General features: G+C 34.8%; 1 protein-coding gene across 2 annotated transcripts in view; it reads right to left on the reverse strand.

Moving 5' to 3' along the window:
• Positions 1 to 648: 648 nt before the first annotated feature.
• SLC16A7 (solute carrier family 16 member 7) overlaps positions 649 to 19,226 on the reverse strand; it is an 82,429-nt gene continuing 63,851 nt past the window's right edge. For both annotated transcript variants that reach the window (XM_064655819.1, XM_064655820.1), the window contains exons 3-5: positions 14,210 to 14,353; positions 11,763 to 12,575; positions 649 to 9,190 (exon numbers count right to left, since the gene is read on the reverse strand). In XM_064655819.1, coding sequence (XP_064511889.1) covers positions 8,919 to 9,190; positions 11,763 to 12,575; positions 14,210 to 14,353 — 1,229 coding nt within the window. In that variant the 3' untranslated portion in view covers positions 649 to 8,918. The remainder of the gene's footprint in view (positions 9,191 to 11,762; positions 12,576 to 14,209; positions 14,354 to 19,226) is intronic.

The following is a 19,226-nucleotide window of genomic DNA, read 5'->3' on the forward strand; positions in this document are numbered from 1 at the left end:
CCAGTGAATGACAATCACCAATTATGTGTCTCTTGTTAATGCACTATGTATAGCATTTAATTTTCTTTGATTTATGATTCAGACTTCTATATTTAAAAAAATAAACTTAGCATCTCTGATCTCTAGGGCAATGTCTTATCTCAATATAAGAAAATGAAGAAAAGCATAATATATTATGGCAAATGCAGTTATTTGCCAGCTTCCAGTCAACTGGGTCCTCTTAATATTCCCAAAATGGTTCGAAAATCATTGATAGAGGTTTCATGATGACTTCAGCCAGCTCTTTGAGTATTCTCAGATTACACCCATCAAGTCCCATAGACTTAGAGGGAACCAGTTGGAGCACAGATCCCACACAAGTTAAGGGTCGACTGCATGTTATGGATTAAGAACTTTATTGAATGGTAATGCTTTTAACTCCTGGTCAGAGAAATAAAACTGTTGAAGTTATTTATGTTGAGCTGCAGTGGCAAATGTAACCTCTTTACTGAACACGGGATAACCTGCAGAGCTAAAAGGGCTCATTAGTAGAATAAAATACCATATGTGGGAAAACAGTAACAGCTGATCTTAGAGACAAACTACAGACTGAAGTCTCCACCTGTCTTGCCACTACACTATCAAAATAAAAAACTTCAGGAAGAGGAATGATTTTTCTGAATTCAGTATTTATTTCCTAACAATGTATTTTAGTCATGCGATCAGATTCTGTGAGGCAACATATTCTTACGCATGAAAATGATATCGTCTATGTCTTTGAGCAGGGTTCAATATCATACCTTGTTTGTTGTGCCAAAAGGACAATTTTACCATTATGTATTTTTAACTTTTTCTTTTTGCCCCGGATAATTCCTGAAAATGTATTTTTATGAATATTAAAACACAGAGATATGCATATATTACAAGGGTAATTTAAACAAAATCTAAACATATTCTGGTAGCTGAATCAAAACTTTCATGTCAAGAGGATATAGACATAATTCTTTGAAAATAGATTTTACAGTTACTAGAAATATGAAAATAACAACCATTTGCTCTGATGAAGTTATTTCTTTCTTATTCAATAGCTCATCTGTTACACCTTTGTTTCCTAGTAATTTACTGTGCGTCTGTGTAAAAGGTGTTTAGACAGTATGCAAAGGCAGTATCTCTAATAATGTCTCAAACATCTCCTTCATATCTTAATTTTAAATATCCAATCACCTTCTGTAAATAAATACTTATCTAACTGAGGCAAGCAATTGTAAACTTAAGTCAATTGACAAAAACATAGGAACTTCTAACATTTAGACAGCTGCTACAAAATAGAGTTGTCTACATACAATGTTTCAAGCCATATGGTTAAACTCCTCTGTATCAAAACAAGTATTGGTGATTGGAGAATGATTTTTGCATGTACATGGAATATAGAAAAACATTCCAATTCAAGTAATGAGGAAAAAAATCCTTATTGTAAAGGTGCTTTTGAGTAATGTATGATATTAAATCTTAGTTATGGTGGAATCAGGAATAGCAAGTAGCTGGTAGCATGTTCTGCTACTGGTAGTATCTTTTCTACATAGGAAATCTTGAAGTTCTGCTTCTGTATGCAAGGATAAGGGATTTTTTGCTACATTTGAATAATGAATCAATCAATAAAAGGAATATTGGCACACTCTGAAGGTGTAAGACTATTAAGGAGTCTAAGAAAACACCATTCACATCCTTTCAGAAACTTTACATGGAAATTTTATTTTAATTTTTCTTTTCTCCCCCCCCCCCCCAATTGCTTATTATACACAATTTTTGTTGTAATTTTCCATAAATATATATGGACAAACTCGACATATTACACAGTAGTACAAGTCTGGAATAGAAATTAATGAGCAAAAATGTGTTTAAATACAATGAAATGCAATGCATAAGCATTTTACAGGGTTAATATACACTATGAACAATTAATTTTGTCAGGTCAAGAAAAGAATTTGGCATCTGGAAAGAGAATGCTGTCATTCACTCAGATCTCTTTGGAACATAAATAGCACCTCTAGCTAATAAATGATTGTCAAAAAAAAAAATCTAGCCAATATATTCAAGTAAAAACCATACAGTATTGCAAAATACAAAAAGGAAGAAACAATTTTATTAGACAACAACAATGGCTACTGCATGTTTAATTATTGCATAGCAATACCAAAGTCTGTTGATAAACTGCAGAGACAGTGATCTTTCCTAGTAGGCCATAAATGGAAAATGCAGCTATATCACTCTGCAGGAAGGGTATTTATGTAAGTGATTTATGTACCACTTTTAAAAAACCCATCAATAATTTTAAGGTAGCACTTTTTTAAAGAGTGAGAGCCACATGTAGACTTTTCATGGGCTTGCCCACTTGCAGACAAAATAAAAACACCAAAACCTCTAAAAGGTATGATAAATTATCAGTGTTTTTAGTGACTAGTGTTCTGGAGAGTTTCCCATAATAATTTAACAAGATCTTGTTTGTAGGCCCAAGAGTATTCTCATTTTCCATACTTGTTATAAGAATATCACGTCCATTGATACTTTGTACGAACTGGTCATACATACCACAATAAATGAAAACTCAGCCTATTGCAGTCTGTTCAAAGATCATTTAGTTAAGATTTCCATGGCAAAAACACCCAACAATTAAATTCACCAACAATGTAGGGTTTATCACCTACATCAATGAAAATTCTCAGTGATCTTAGGCTGCTTTGAACTGAATCATGGTTGGAAATCAGTGTTATGTAATACTGCAGCTTTTTGAACAATTTTCTACTATAAATAAATCTAGCAGAAAGTGAAAAATAACACATACTCTTACAGAAAAGCTTTAAATTTTTCTGTCATTTGTAGAAGTATTTTATTTGTTTACAAATATGTTGAATTTATCAGGCACAATATGCAACTTACTCTAAAATATTATATATATTTTATATATATATAATATATATAAATTAGAGTTTTATATATAGGGGAATACATATATACACACATACCACTTCTGCATATATATTCCCTTATATATATATGTCTATATATACATTCACAAAAGACATAAACCATTTTCTCCAGAAGAAAGAAAAAGAATGATTATACACTGCTCAAAGAAGGCTTGAAAGGAAATAGATAATTTCCTTTGGGATTAACAGATATTTATTTGGATATTTATTTAAATATGTCCTCTGTATTTTATAATCTACATTCAGAGTTTATGGTGGGATTCTTAAAATTTATTTATATACACAGACTATTAAAATAATACACATTGTGCGTTAATTTAGGGACTGATTAGTTAGGAATATGCAGGCATAGCAAATTTGCCAGTTATAACAAATTCCACATTTGCTGATACTCCTGAGATTTGGTATGGAGAAAATAAGGCTCAAGCCTCCACTGAAGCCACATCACCCCCAACATCTGATAAAGCTCTTTGATAGGTATTTTATGTCGGCTTCAGTGGACTTTGTACTAGGTCCTAGAAGGCAAGAATGGTTTGAAGAATATCTCTGAAGAAACAATCATCTCTGGTTTTATAAAGAGCGCATGAAGAACAATCATTATTCGTGGCCCCAACCCAGTATGTTGTGATCATCTCCCTCAACTGCCCCATGAAAGGAAAAACAAGCTAAAATTTGATATTATTTCTAAATTTAAAAAAAAAAAAAACACAACCATTTTTTTGAGGGATACAAAATGCAAAGTGTTCTGTAATACTTTTAAAAACTGGATGTATTAACTTTACCAATTTCATTAACTCAGAAATTATAAGAAAACAAACAAAAAAGAAAGGCAGGCCAACATCTCACAGAAAGGTCAGTAGACTCCGGATATCTAAATCACACTTTGAATTTTTATACCATGTCAGTGATGCAAAAACTTCATAAGTATGGGTTAAGTCTTTAGGCTTAATAAAGCTGTGTCAATTGATTCAAAGAATTTGGTCTTAGATATGCACTGCCTTAAAAATAGATCAGTAAGCAGCTTCAAATATTTGTGAGACTTTCTAATAGTCTGTACAGGTTTTACCATTGTGCATTTTGTCAACTCTATTCTTCCAGGATTGTGCAAGTCTCCAAACTTCAACTAAGAGGTAGATGATGAGAAAAATTTGAACTGCAAAATTACGACATGCAAACTATGTTGAAATCACATAGCAATGCTTATGCAAATTGTGATTAAAAAGGTGATAGTACATGCAAGAACTTTCAATGTATACATATGCACAAATATCAGAAGTGCACCCGCCAAAGAAAAATCCAGACAGCCTTGTTAAAACTGATATGCCATCTCTGAAAATAATTATTTTTAAATTCCCTTTATATTCCTCTCTGTGAGTAGAAAAATAGTCATCTATAGAGAAACTAACAAAAGTTGCCTGATTCAGTTTTTTTATAGGCAAAATTGTCAGTGTTGTCAGCATGTTCATCTATAAAAGTGGTCACTGGCTTTGTTTAGTGAAATCCTGATAGCTGCCCCAAATCTGGCTTTATGTGGTATCTGTAGCTTATTCTGTATCTCAGTAATACCTCTCCACTAATACCCACAACCTGACCTGAAAGTAGCAAGTGAAAAACATTGCATTTGGCAGCATGGCAAATGTGGCATTTCAGGAAAAACAACTACAAGAAAGCATTAAAGATAAGTCACTACATTCCTGGTCCAAATTCTCTGTGTTACATCAAAATGAAAAATGTGATGGGTAGTGGAAGTGGGAAACTTTCAAGAGGAACAAGAATTCTCAAAGAGGAAAAATCATGTATATATTGACAAATGTTTTTAAGCACACTAGATGTTGATATGCAAAGTGACCATTAACATTCACACGAATTTTGAATCACAATATCAGTGAAATTCCTGACATTCATTTCAGCAGTAAAAGTTGAAATTCCTCTCATAAGGACAGCATCACTAAAAAATCTGTTTTAAGGTGAAGCAGATTTTCCCTAGCTCTGTCAAAACAGTTCACAAATCACACTCCTGAAATAAAAGCACTGTAATCTGACTATTTATGCACAGGATTTCATACAAAAAGATGCTTTTTTGAACTCATGAATGGAAATACAGAACTGACAACAATTGCAACCACAGTTCAATGCAAAAAGGTGGGAGGGGTGAAATTTTTATATGTTCCTGAAACAGTAGAGAAAATGAATAGTGGGAAGTGGAAAGGGCAATAGAGAACCCTCCAGCTAGTAGAGAGTTCTGTATCAAAAAACCTAAAGAAAGAAAAGTATCTCTATGTGTTCACTAAAACGACTTGAAATTTGACCTTGATGTTAAATGGGAAAAAAATATTCTTGATGTTATCCACTTTCCTACTAATTTTAAAATTTGGCATTATTTTTTCTGGATTGATCAAATAAGAGCAAGAGGATAATTAGGCTTAGTCATATTGTGGCAGAGAAAAGAATGAGCTATACATGAGTATAAATGAGAATAAGACCAATTAAGGATTTGCTTGCACTGATTGAGAGAGACTACAGATTTTTATAGTGCGTAACAGATGCATGTGGTATATTTCTTCATCACTGGACAGGGGAATCTCTTAGTCCTGACCCTGCAGTGGTTCAGACTGAGGGTGAGGTAATTAAAAGAAACCAGGGGAATTTAGAGAGATGGTGTATATACTCAGATCTAATTATAAAAGCGGAAATGTAATGATGAAATGATTTACAGTACAAATTACAGTTCAGTGCAAGTAAGAGTGATATTCAGGGGTTTGAAGGCAAGTTATTCTCATTTTGCTACTTTGTTGCTCAGTATATCATTGATTCAAGACAGTTTATTATTATCATTACTTTTAGAAATATCACCTACCTCTACTATGAGGCAATTGCCCCCTTAGGACATGTTATTTGGAAGACAAAGGTTTTTAATTGAAGGCAGTTTTTGCATAGATATGGTTCCAATTTTCTCCATTAATCTCCGGATTTTAACTTCTTTAATATTCAGTAATATCAAGAGTATGCTGATGGTTTTTATTCTATTGCTAGTATTAAGATGAAAAGTAATGAAAGAGGTGTAAGGAAATGTCTTCCTACTTTATATGCAGTTGTCTGCTGCATCATTTAGCCTTACAGGATTAAAAACTGTACATTGGTCAGTGGTGGTAAAGTAGCTCTTTCATTCCTATTATTTTTTACCACACTTTACCAGAGATGAAAGAGCAGCATCTCCATAGAGGGTTTATAGAAATTTTTATTTCCTCTGAGATAGTAACATAATTTTTGTTACTAGTGGTCAGGTGTGTCTGTGGCTCAAGGAACCTTGTTTTTCCCTTATTTCCTATGCCATTTTGTATTGTATTCTGAGATCCTGCACAGAACAGGCAAATTCCCTGCATATTTCCTGAGAGACTTTTTTATCATCATTTTTACTCAGCAACAGCAACACTTAACAGCCTTCAGTCAAAAGCTGACACTTGCCTTCTACCCCGTATTCTTAATCATGCTGTTTTTTGCAAAGAGATAATAGGCACCTACAATTTTGCCTCAGACATTTTTGTTCAGTCTCTGTATTAATCTCTTTTCAAATAATCTCTGCCTTTTTACCAGTTGCTGTAAGAGCAGACTGATGTTCCTGATGACTACGCTTTAGCTAAAATTTCTGTTCTTCTTTTGCAATCCAGTATTTATAACCGATATTCCTCACTGTATGAAAGCTTAGTGTCTATGAGAGTCCTCTTCACCCTCTGGCTATGGGCACACAGGGTCTCCACAGGTCCTGGAATGCACTCAGTATGTTTGTATAGTCAAAAAAGAGAGCAATGCTTCCATCTCATGGGGTGCTAGCAGATGCAATGTATTTATTTCCTCTCTGAAGCTGGGGGCTGGGAGAAGAACTATACTTTTACTGGGACTAAATCATTCTCCTTTACACAGAACACTGCTCAAATCTGAACATCCAAAACATATTTTCTCCCAAAATTCTGAAATGCATATATTTTGCTGCTGATGCTTCTGTAAAACTACAGAACTCATTGGAGATGTCTGGTTTTCCTGAATATAATTAGGTAAAAAGTAGGTATTAACTTCCGTACCATGCTGAGAGTAGATTCATTATGCTTCTCCCCCAAAACAGTGCTGAGATAATTAAAAAGTTCAGCACTACTGTGGAACATCATAGTATATGAGAGGCTAACCCAGAAAAACTGAAATAAGCACAACCAAAATTTTTAGAAGAAAAATTAAAATAATCATATTGAACATAATAATATTAATAATATTAAGAAATAACTTCCTAAAAGCACTCTGCTAAATTTTACTAATAATTTTTTTCTTTTGCTATTGGCACTTTAAAGTGTGTTTACCACAGCTGTGCACTATATTTCCAACTTTTTGAGATTTAGAAGAGGGCTAAAAGGAATGATATTCTTTTCCTGGAATTCAATGTAAGTTTATCCTGCATAAACAGTGCATAAATGTTTTATCAATCAGATCCTTAATTTTCACAATTTCTGAGGCATTTATATGCATCTCTCCAAAACGAATAGCACTTTTCCTTACCAAGAAATACAACAGAAATATTTTCATTTATTACCTTCAGAAGCTTGCACTTTTATCTTTCAAATGCAATGCTAAATGATTTCTGTAAGGTAAAACTGTAGACTTATGCTTTCTTTTGTCTAAAGGAGGAGGACAATTGTGTACATTTTAATTTATATGAGTGTCTGCGTGAAATTGTACACACAAGACTAAATATTCTGCACAAAACTGATATGTCAAAGCTTCCAGACAAAGCTTCCTGCACAAAACTTCTAGACTGGCATTGTCAAGGTGCCTTGCAGCATTTTTGCTCAAAGTAGCATTACAAAAAAAAAGCAGCAGCTTTTCACTAAATTCATGCGAAAGGGAAGTGAGAACTGGTATGAAGATACCTATCTGCAAAGACCTGAAGTTAGACCTTAAATCTCCTCTCAGGAAATAACCATCAAATAACTAGTGACTTGCCAATAAAGCCAAGCATTTACTTTGAAGTCATTGCAACAAAACTGATTTGGGCCACAAAAGCCAAGGGTTAGTATCCTTTTAACTTCAGCAGATTCTGAATCTAGTCCCTTTAGGAAAAAGGCTTCACAGTCTGATCCAGATCATTCAGCCACATAGGAATGCATAATCAAACTAATTGCCACACTTGTTAGCAATGCAAATCTTGGGTTTAAATCTTTTATGTACAGGCAGATTTTAGCTTAGTTTGAATTAGTGAGATCTGAATGTACTTTGTGTTCAAATGCGTATGTTGAAGTACAATGTAGTCAGCTATCACAGGAGGAAACTACTTCTGGAATATATTATAAATCAGCTGTTTATTGTATTTTAGAGATGGTGCCCACTAGTTGTTCATCTTCTACCCCTAACTTTTACATCCACATTATAATTGTTTATACAGAAATGTATTTTTTATCTAGTGGGAATACAAAATACGAAAAGAGTTTCTGTGTGCTTTCAGTCAGGTACTCTGCCTCTTTTGAAACAAATCTTTGAACTTATATTCTCTTTAGTACTAGTGGTAAGTAGAGTTTGGGCAGATTATTTCAACTGACTTTAACCATACTTTCAGGATGAATGCAAGTACCTTCCCAAATAAGAGTAGAAGATACTTTTGTAGTAGATATACATTTGAAACAAAAATGTTTTTCATTGGAAGGCTTTATAGTCTAGTTTACCTGACTCTTGATTGTCCAGAGTCTAAGTCTGATGGATTCCTTTGCATGGAATCACTACCTCTGTAATCTTAATTTTGTATTGCTGAAATAAATAAACTGTAGATAGAAATTTAACTTAGAGTTTTGCCATAGGGCAAAAATCTGTTCCCATCCAATATTGTGACTGATCATTATTACCACAAAACTTGGCCTGTGTCTTGATTCCTAATGGAAGTCATAAATATTGCCTTCTGAGCTATAATGCAGATTAAATATTGGTTTCTCTTTCTGAGGGATCATCAAGAGCTTTGTCGGCTCTGCTGGAAGCATCTTCATTCTCGTTATTTGTTAATGGTTCCACTTCCTTTGAGTCAGCATTCTTCTGAGCTTTTTGCTTCTCATCTTCTAGTTTCTTTTCTTTTGCCAAAAGCCTGTAGTTGATGGCATTGCCAATGAACAACCAGATACTGGCCACAGTCACAATCACTCCGCAGACAAAATACATGTACTGATATTCACCAGTAACATCTACTAACCAACCTGAAATACAAAGACAAGAAAGAGTATTTAGACTAGGATGCCAAATACAATCCACATCCTTCTCTTGGAGAAATATCTATATATTCCTTGGTTTTGAAGTAGGAGCAGAAAAGTATTTTCAACATGTTAAAATTTTCTAACATAGACAGTGGAACTATAACAAAACCTGTATTAGTGAAGCTAGCAATTGTCATTGGAGTCACTAACAATTATAGAATATTGAAGAACAATGTAAGTAAAGCTTAATGAATAATGACAGACAGTTTTTTAGCTCTTTTATTTTCAGTCTTTCATTTTATTCATGTTCTAATTGTTCTATTGTTTTGGAATGCCTAGTACTCACTGAGGCTGTATACACACAATAGGATGAAGAGGTATGGGCCTTCTTAGGCTGCTGTCTGTGCATCAAATGCCTGCTTTTCAAGTTTACTTTCCTGTGACTGCTGAAAGAGAAAGACTTCTCCCTTCAGCCATCATGCTTAACTGATGAGTTTTAAACTATGAGGCCTGTACATAAAAATTACGCTCACACCTCTGTGATTAACTTGGTCATGGCAAGGAAAATAAATTATAACAGTTCTTTCCATTTGTCAGCCATTCCTTCTAAATTTTCACAATTCCCAAATCAACATTTGTACATATCCAAGTATTTAGCTCTGAACTCTGCTACACTATAACTGAAATTCTCAGGATAACCTTCACACTTCAATTTAGTATGTATTTAGAGGCTTTTACTGTGTTGAAGACATAATGCTAGTCTATTCACCGGATACAAATTTAGAAGTCATTAAATTATTCTAGACTTTTTTTTTTTCCACAAACCTAGTATTAGGAAAAACTCAAAATAGCACTGCAAGTGTACAATTCACTTATTAGTGTAAATAGTGCAATTTGCTGATTTTTATTGATGAGCAGTCTCATAAAACTGACGTTTAAAAATTAAATTATGAATTGGCATTACTTCTGCATAATATTTTAAAGGCTATGAACTAGTCAAAACTGGAACTTAGCCTTTCCATGTGTTCATTCCTTTTGTTGTCTCTATTTAACAAGTTAAATCAATTATTCATAAAACTATAGCACAATCAAATGTTTTTCAAAACTCCTGAAAAGCTAATATACTGAAAAAAATAGTTGTGTAAGCTATTACTCCATAAATATTAGATTTAATATCTTTAGAGTTAACACTGATTTCAGAACCTGACTGAAAAGGCTGCACTCCAGAGGTCACAGGCTCAGACCCCCCACTAGGTGGCATAGGAAGAGTCTGTGTGAGAAAAATGTATTTTGTTCAACTTTTATGAATTTGTATGCTAAATGATGATAAAAATATGGAATGCCTTGAGAAGTATTAAAAATTTACTTGTACAAATATTATTTTACTGAAATGAGTGGAATTGTTTTGGCATATTTACAATTGCACACAACAATGCTATTTTCACAGAAATACTGACAGTAATCTAAAACACTTCGATATGCAGAAATTGTTTTAGGCACACATAATCTTGCTGACTTCTGAGGCAGTGTTTATGTGGGTATAGTATATGTTCACAAAGTTGGCAATCTCACTATCTTTGTATTCTCATATTGTTAGGTTTACACTGCAACACACACACCAAGATACACACCAATGCTTCTCAACAAGATTCAAGCGTCTATTTTTTAGTTTCTTATATCATCAGAGACCTTAAAATTATAAAGCTTACTAGCAGCATTACTAAATACTGACTAAAAAGCTAGCAAATAGAAAATATTTTACATAAGATTTCATCATTTTTGCTGCAAGAAGCCAAGAAGTTATGAATGTAGTCTAAGCTATACACCTAGGCTCTCTCCAAGCTCCCCTTACACTTGAAAGAGAGAAGTTGGTAACATTGCCATCTTTCAGTCAGTTCACATTCTGAATTGCCTTATGCATTGGCTACAGAAACATGTGAAAGAACTGAATGTGAGCAGAGTTGTGGTGTGTAATCATGCTAGGGCGCAACGCTCCATGGCACCATGATGGAATCCCACCATGCATGCACCCTGCCTAGGCTACTGGGGATGCCCCTGTTCTTCTGACACCCCCCTGCTAGTTTCTTCTCTCTGGATTGTCAATCCTCTCTGTGTAGACAAACTAAAATTGTTTAAGCGAGTGTAAGAGATTGCTCCTTGAGCTGTCACTAGGTTGGAGAATTTATAAGCCACTCTGTGAGATCTTCACAAAAACAGAATCAATTCAAGAGAGTAAGAACTTCATTGTCAAAGAGCAAATTTGAGATGAATATATGTAACTCAAGGTTGCAAAACTAGCTCTGTGTGCTACCAGGAAAACATATATTTACCACATGGATTTATGGGCCAGTAGAGATACGGTCTTAATCTATTTTTTGCAAATGCACACAATAAATGCCTTTAGATTCTCATGTGAACCTGCAGCTGCAAAGCCCAAAGATACTGCTGCTACAGTACACTTCTAGTCATAGCAAAAACATTAAACAACGTTAAGAACAATGTTTATATTTATTCAATGTTAAATTGCAAGATTATGCTGTAATGTCTGAAAAAATGGAAAGAAATAGATTCTTACCTCCTAGAGGAGGGCCTATAAGCACAGGACAACATTCCACAATGGTGACAAGTCCAACCGCACTGGAAAATCTGGCAGCCCCAACGAGGTCCATCAATGTCTCAAAAAGAACGCTGCTAACCATTCCAAATGCAAACCCAAAAAATACAGCATATATCACCAAGCCAGTGTAATTTTTTGCCAGAGGGCACAAGATATGACAGACCCCATTGTACAAGACAGCAAAACTAAAAAAATACTGAATCTTTGGCCGGATAAACCTGGAGTTTGCCACGAGTCCCATTGAAGGCCTAGCAAACATGTCTACAAAGGCTAAGATAGATAGCAAAAAAGCAGCAGAATATTCATCAATTCCCTTGTGCTTGGCATAAGGAGCCAAAAACACTATTGGAGCAAAGAAACCAATAAACATAATGACATTTCCTGACAAATAGATCAGAAACCCTCTGTGTTTGAAGAGGGACAGATCTAGATACTTATTCATAGTTTGCCAACAAGACTTCTTGTTGTTTTTGTGCAAGGCAGAATCTCCTGTGCCTTTTTCAACATCTTTTTTCACAGTCGGGACTTTTTTCGGTCCAACAGGTCTCATAAGCGACCCAGCCACGCAGCAGTTCAAAAGAAGTCCTCCCAGAATAAGAAAGCTTCCTTTCCAGCCAAAAGCATTAAAGAGGAATTGATTGAGAGGTGCCAATGTGCTCAGAAACACTGGACTTCCAGCCATGGCCAATCCATTAGCAATGGGACGCTTCTTATAGAAATACTTGCCAATCATGGTTAAGGCAGGCTGTAAGTTGAATGCTAAACCCAGACCTAAATGACACATAAAAGACAATATTATTGCAGGTCATGCATTGAAAAACATATTGCACCTCTTTCAAGTTATTTTTAAAATGACCACTATCTAATCCAGTGATTCTCAATAAAGATAAAAACCAACTAGCATCAGAGGATGAAATACAGTTTCATTGCCGTCTACGTGTGTTAATGTCAAGACTGTGTCATGGTGAAATTTTGTCCATTTTGTCCATTCCCCCCTGTAGCTCTGCATTAAAAGCCAAAATTGATGTGTTTCAGCAATGATAGAGTCAGGGCAATCACACTGAGAGGAATTATGGTTACCAATGCCTTGACTCATCACATTTATATTTGCTAAGCTATAATGCAATACTCTCTTGGCTCATTTTATCAAAGTTATTAAATGTCGCCTCAGCTATAATGAATGCAGGGTGTATTTAAATGCATAAATCTCCTATTTTTTTATTTCCAACCCTAATTAAGATCCAAGTTGTCTACTAAACTGGAGCTTAAAATAGCAAATTATTGTAGAGCATATTCAGCTCCCGTTCCCCATGTCATCACTAATAGTGGAAGAGTTACAGAGGACACACATCGGATCAGATCACCCATCCACATCAGCTGAATGTATAAGCTGAACCCTAAGCTGAACCTCTAGGTCTTCTCTCTCTATAAAGACATCTGGGCAATAAGATATAAGTAGCTTTGCATCTGCTTGATGGCACTGAAGTTTTCTTCTCTGATGGCCCATTCCTGGACTCTGACTTTATTCTTTCAGTGGCCCTGAGTTTAGGATATCAAAAATAAGAAATTTAAGAATTAATCACTAAGTAAAGAAGGACTCTTTTAGTCCTAACATAAAGAAAGATGAGCTTGAATATACAATTCATAACAATACATATTCTTATGTAATATACATTCATTTATTACCTGTCTTTTTTTTGCCTCACCTTCCTTATTCTGTGAAGGGAATTTAAAAAAAACCCACAACTTCTGAAAAGGAGGTTATTTAATTCACTGGCATTGCGATAACTTTAGTTCATTGCTTTAGGCAATATCTAGGCCTCAGATAGATGACTATGAATAATTTCATTATTACACTGGGCAGCTTTTAAACAGAAAAGTATTGCACTGAAAGTTTATACTTTTCTGAAAGACTATATGTATGTACAAACCTAAAGAAAAGTGGTACAAGCTTTCACAATTTTACTAAAATTCTACTAGCATCTCTCAACCTGCTTGCAGTGCAACATGATAGAAAGCTAGAAGAAGGAATGTGAAATTGTACACAAATGACTGTAATAAGTGTTGTCACAAGCTAATCAATTTTTATACCATTATTATAGTGCAGTGTGGAACAGTCCATACATACATCATTGACTGAATAAATTCATGAGTTGCTTCTGAATTATCAAAAGAAATAATTTAACAGCCTACCAGCTAATTTAAAGGATTAGATAGTTCAGGTAGCTGAAATTAACAGATCTTGCTACCTTCTTGGGTTGCCTCTGTACACAGAGGATTCTTGATCAGTAAGGCTCATTGGTAGAAAATTATTAGAAATAATTTTATATAGTAATATATGTAATGTAATATAACAACATATAATATAACAACATATAATATAACCTTTTAAACAGGAGTCTTACCTCCAACCACACCAATACATATATATAGTTCAAGGACACTATTGCAGAAAGAGCTTGCAATCATTCCAAATGAACACAGGATACCACCTGCTATCATCACAGGCCGGCTACCATACTTATTCACCAAAATGCTGCTTATGGGACCTGTTGGTAGAAAGAAAATGCAATGACAGGTAAGAGGTAACTCTGTCATACATGTCTTTGTATTTACAATATGTTGAAATGCTTTCCTCTTCGATCTGGGAAAGCGTTAAGCTGTTTCTATACCAGTCTGTCTTACAAACATACTCTGTGAATTTGCAGATGCATGACCCTGGATGCGGATATATTGTCTCCATGACAATATAAATATTGATTAATTATGGAGACGGACAAAAAGATTAAAGATATCAAACAACCAAGAAGGATTGTTACAGTTAATGAGTAATCAATACTGAGATTGGTCAGTGGAAGTTTTGAAAGTGCAAGGATGGAAGAATTTCAAGTATGAGACAGGTATCAAAACAATTCACAGAGCAGGAGGAATGAATCTCCAGGCACAGCAAACTAAAACCTGCCCTTAATACTGCAGCATGTCCCTACTTAGAACCATACATAAGCTTAAAACTTAAAGCTTGTCAAATCAGAATGTAAATCCCAGGACCCTGCGGCCCATTTTCCCTTACCTCATCAAGAGGGGAGTGTTAACAGGCAGTAAGATGACTATAAGTTGTTTGGGAAAATCTAAAATGTGGTTTAGTATAAAGACCTATAAACTTTGAAAATATTGCTACAGGTCTATTTTTCAGTTTTAATTGCAATTCAGTTTATGGTGTAATTGCATCCATACTAAACAAACATCTACTGTGCAATTTAGCATGACATGCATTATATGTTTTTTAAATGACCATGACTAGAATAGATGGTGTGCTACATATCAAGATTAAGAGGTTGTCAAGGCTCTTAAGGTAAATTTCCATAGCATCTGACAGCACTATATTTGACATAAACCATTACAAATAGTCTTACTTTTGCAATAACTAAACTTACCCAATTCAAAAAAAGGAAAAAAAAATCCAAACCAACCCAATATAAAACCAATGCGTTTCAAACTTAAGATAAAGTAGGCACATGGTATAAAGTGGAATGCCATGCTCTGCAGCTGATTTCACTGCAAATCATGCACTAGCAACAGTACTGCTAACAGTACTATTTTTAAAAAAATATCTAAAGGAATAAATGCCAGAAACTCCATGTTTTGAAAAAGCCAAATCCAGCCAAGTTTAAAAGTGTGCTTTCACAGGCATCATGTTATTATAGACTCCACTCTTTGAATTACCTTAAATGTATTAGAGTATTACCATGGACAGACAGCAAATGTTAAGTACTACCTGAATATCAACAACAGAAGCTTTAAGGATGTGCCAAATGATCAAGTTTTAGCTTACTTCCTTATGCAAAAAAGCTTCTACAATAGAGTTGCCCTGGGCCTGCCAGTGTTTTCTAATAGCTCTGTGAATACAGAGGTCAACTTGAAATTAACTGGATTAGAAAGCAAAGATTTGAGTGATGTTTAGATCTTAGTTTGTGCATTCACTAAATAGCTTGGGTGCCAAGGAGTCGAGGGAAGGTCCTATAGGCTTCCTGTCCAAGCAGCACAGTCACTGGCCAGTACACTCAGCTTGTCACCAGTAAACGCAATCTATTTTCCTGCCCAGTTCAAGGTAAGTGGGGCATAGAGGATAAACAGGGTGTCTATTTTACTGAGAAGGTAAAGTATTCTCAGACTTAAGGCATTAGGACTCATCTCACAGACAGAAGCATAGGAGATGGTCTCAGCTGCTCACTGAACTGCAGCTGAAGCATAACCATATATTGAAATCAACAGACTTAAACATCCTCAGCATGGAATGGACCACCAAATAGACAATACTCCAGGGATTTATTAAAAGACTTTAAAACACGAAGCACTAAAACATGTAACCAACAGCTTATATGATGACATATCTAACATTTCTTTACTTCCATTTGGGGGGAACCACTGAGCACAATGGTGACAAGGTAGGCTTTTCCCTTTGAGGTCATATGGAGAAAGCAGTGAAATATGAAGGACAGAGAAGTTACACTGTAAGCACATCCCAAATGTATCACGTTTACTTCTTCTGTCGTAATAAAATTGTGCTCTCATAACTATGCTAAAGCATAACTTCAGTTACAATTTTTTTTTTTTTATAGAGCTATGTTTGGAAAATCAGTGGTTTGGCTCATGTTTGAATTAGAAAGAAAGCCTGTTTGAAATACATAAACCACATAAATATTTTCCATGAGTCAAAGAAAGACCCTTTTAAGTGGAACTCTTTGCAAAAAGTTTCAACCTAATATCAAACAATATTTATAATTTTGAAAATAAACCTAAGGCAATTAAAAAAAATATTTAATTGTTGTTATTGCTAAACACAATAACAGTATTTCACTTAAAAGATATCAAAATAATGATTTAAAAAATTATTTTAAAAATTATTTCCAAGCTCTTCTTCCTGTGATGATATGGAAATATTTACAAAATTGAAAATGAAACATTTGTTTAATGTTTGTTAACATTCCAACCTTCTCTCGAATTACCGTTGCAATAAATGTTGCCTTGCTGTAGTCTTACTTAAAATGTTCCTTTGATAAGACAGAAAAATGTAGGAAAGTGCGGTGGCAGGAGTTCAGAAACAACGCACAGACAATCAATATGATCAAACGATGTTCAGTTTATTATTTAAATGAGTTAGCTTTTATACAGTCAGCTCCTTCCGAGTACGTGATTACAACAAAGCGATTGGATAGCTCAGTCCGTGCACGCGCTTCATGCCTTTAGTTCATTGGTCCCGATGCCCTGTCCACGCCTCCTGACGTCATTTGCGCCGCCCAAAGTCCCTCCTTCCAATCCGCCTTAGGGACTTTCCAGGGGACTTTCCACCTTTCTCTTTATTGGTCACATACACACAGTTTTCCCATAACTTGCAACTATAAACACACAGTTTCACACAACTTGCAACTATAAACTATTCTTTTAATAACCTCCAAAGTTATGTCAAGTGAGGCCTACTGCTCCTCAGAGCTGGTCATATGGATTGTTCACGAAGTGTCCATTGTCCTGTAAATACTCCACAGGAAAGAGGTATCATAGCAGGGAAATAATTGACCATACTATTTCTAAATTCATTCACTACAGACAGGATTTGGAATTGTACCCGTACACAAATACTTCAGGTATGATGTAGATAGACTTGTTAGCAGTCTGTTTGTTTTCCCATTAAACAAAGACAGCATGAAAAGCCAGAAAGAAAGCTGTGAGAGCAAATGAAAAAGATGATGTAAAACCACACACAGATATCAAGTGTTGAAAAGAGAAGAATGACATTAGAAAAGATTGTTGAGCACTATTGCTATATTTTTAGCATTTTAAATAAAATTATGAATCAAAAAGACAGCATGTACTGACAAAAGTTTTCCAACCATAATCAAAGTTCTTCTCTAATATTCTCTCCAAGGGAGCACTGACTATAACATTAATATATTTTAATACAGTTCCATCAACCCTTCCTTTTTTCTCCTGACTTGCAGGAAAATGAGGCAGTCTTGTTTGTTTAGGGGTTTAGGGAAGAAATTTGTTTTTAGTGTTTGGTTGGTTGCATTTTCTGAGGGTTGTCTAGAAATGTTAAGTTCCCCTCTCCTTTAAGGGAAATAATTGTGCAGACAGTTCCTTATCAGGAACAAGAAAACTGCATCTCTGCCTATCTTCACTGTGGCAGTTAGGCCAGGACCACCAGGCCAGTTACAGATCTTCAGATCAAAGTAGGCAATGTTAGCTTCACCTACAAGACCTGATAGCTGAGTTCAAATATGGATTTATTAATTTAGGTAGGCAGTTGATGAAGCCACAAGAGGAAAGGCAAAGCAGTCTGACTCTGTACTACCAAATGACCTAAATCTGGACTGTATGATGAATTGAAAATTCCTTTAAACATAATACTCTCTTTGAGATGTTTTCCTTAAGTTAGTTATGTGTATTTACCACCACAGCTCCACTTAATTTGAAGTTTTCTTTATGTGTATTCCAGTTTTTTTATTTAAAATTTGTGCATATGGGGAATATTAATTGTTCCATAAGCCATAAAGTTAGTTTAAGGTCCCTAAATTATCTAGGGACCCTTTCAATCTGATAAGTAGGTTGAAAATTTTCTTCTGACATCTGTGCATACACTTGGTTTTGGAATCTTATAAAACACTGCATATTCATACCTTTACATAGACAAATCTACATACATTCCAGCTGTTTGCTTGCCATCATATATTTTATAGCCATGTACAAATTTCATTTCACATGTAATATCTTCTACAATTATTTAAGCAATACTCGCATGCCAACATGGGTCTATATTTCTCTCATATTTTTTCTTCTTAGCTAAAGGAAGATTAAGCTGTTTATATACTCTAACACTGCCAAAATCTTGCTATACATTAATGCATATTAATGTACTGAAGCACTGCTGGATCTTGGAATCTACTTTCCCGAAGCCTGAAGTAACAGATGTTAAGTCAGCAGACCCACAAGAATATTTATTCTGATCTCTCCCTTAACACCTACAAACCATCAGCCACAAAAGATTATACACTCCGTAAACCAAATTTAAGACCATTATCATAATATGTTAACACTCTCCCAGCTGTATTTTTGTTTTATATCTTTCCGTTTCAGGCAAATGACCAGGCTGTGAGAAGGAATAAGACAGCAACTATAATAGAATCTAGGACACTTGAATTCTTGCTGCCTTTTCTTTTTCATCAATGTTTTTCTTACCAAAATGAAAAAAAAAAATACTTTAGACAGTTCTCCCATAAATAGTCAATACTTTCTCTGAGGGATGAAAAAATGTATAATAACTAGTCAGAATGGTTATAATAGCAGCAATTGGATACAAGCAGTATCAAACTGTCATCATTGTCTTTTACATCCATAATGAGGTCATCTTTGGATCTAATTTATACG

This window comes from Pseudopipra pipra, chromosome 5 (assembly GCF_036250125.1).
Source record: "Pseudopipra pipra isolate bDixPip1 chromosome 5, bDixPip1.hap1, whole genome shotgun sequence".
Lineage (NCBI taxonomy): Eukaryota > Metazoa > Chordata > Aves > Passeriformes > Pipridae > Pseudopipra > Pseudopipra pipra.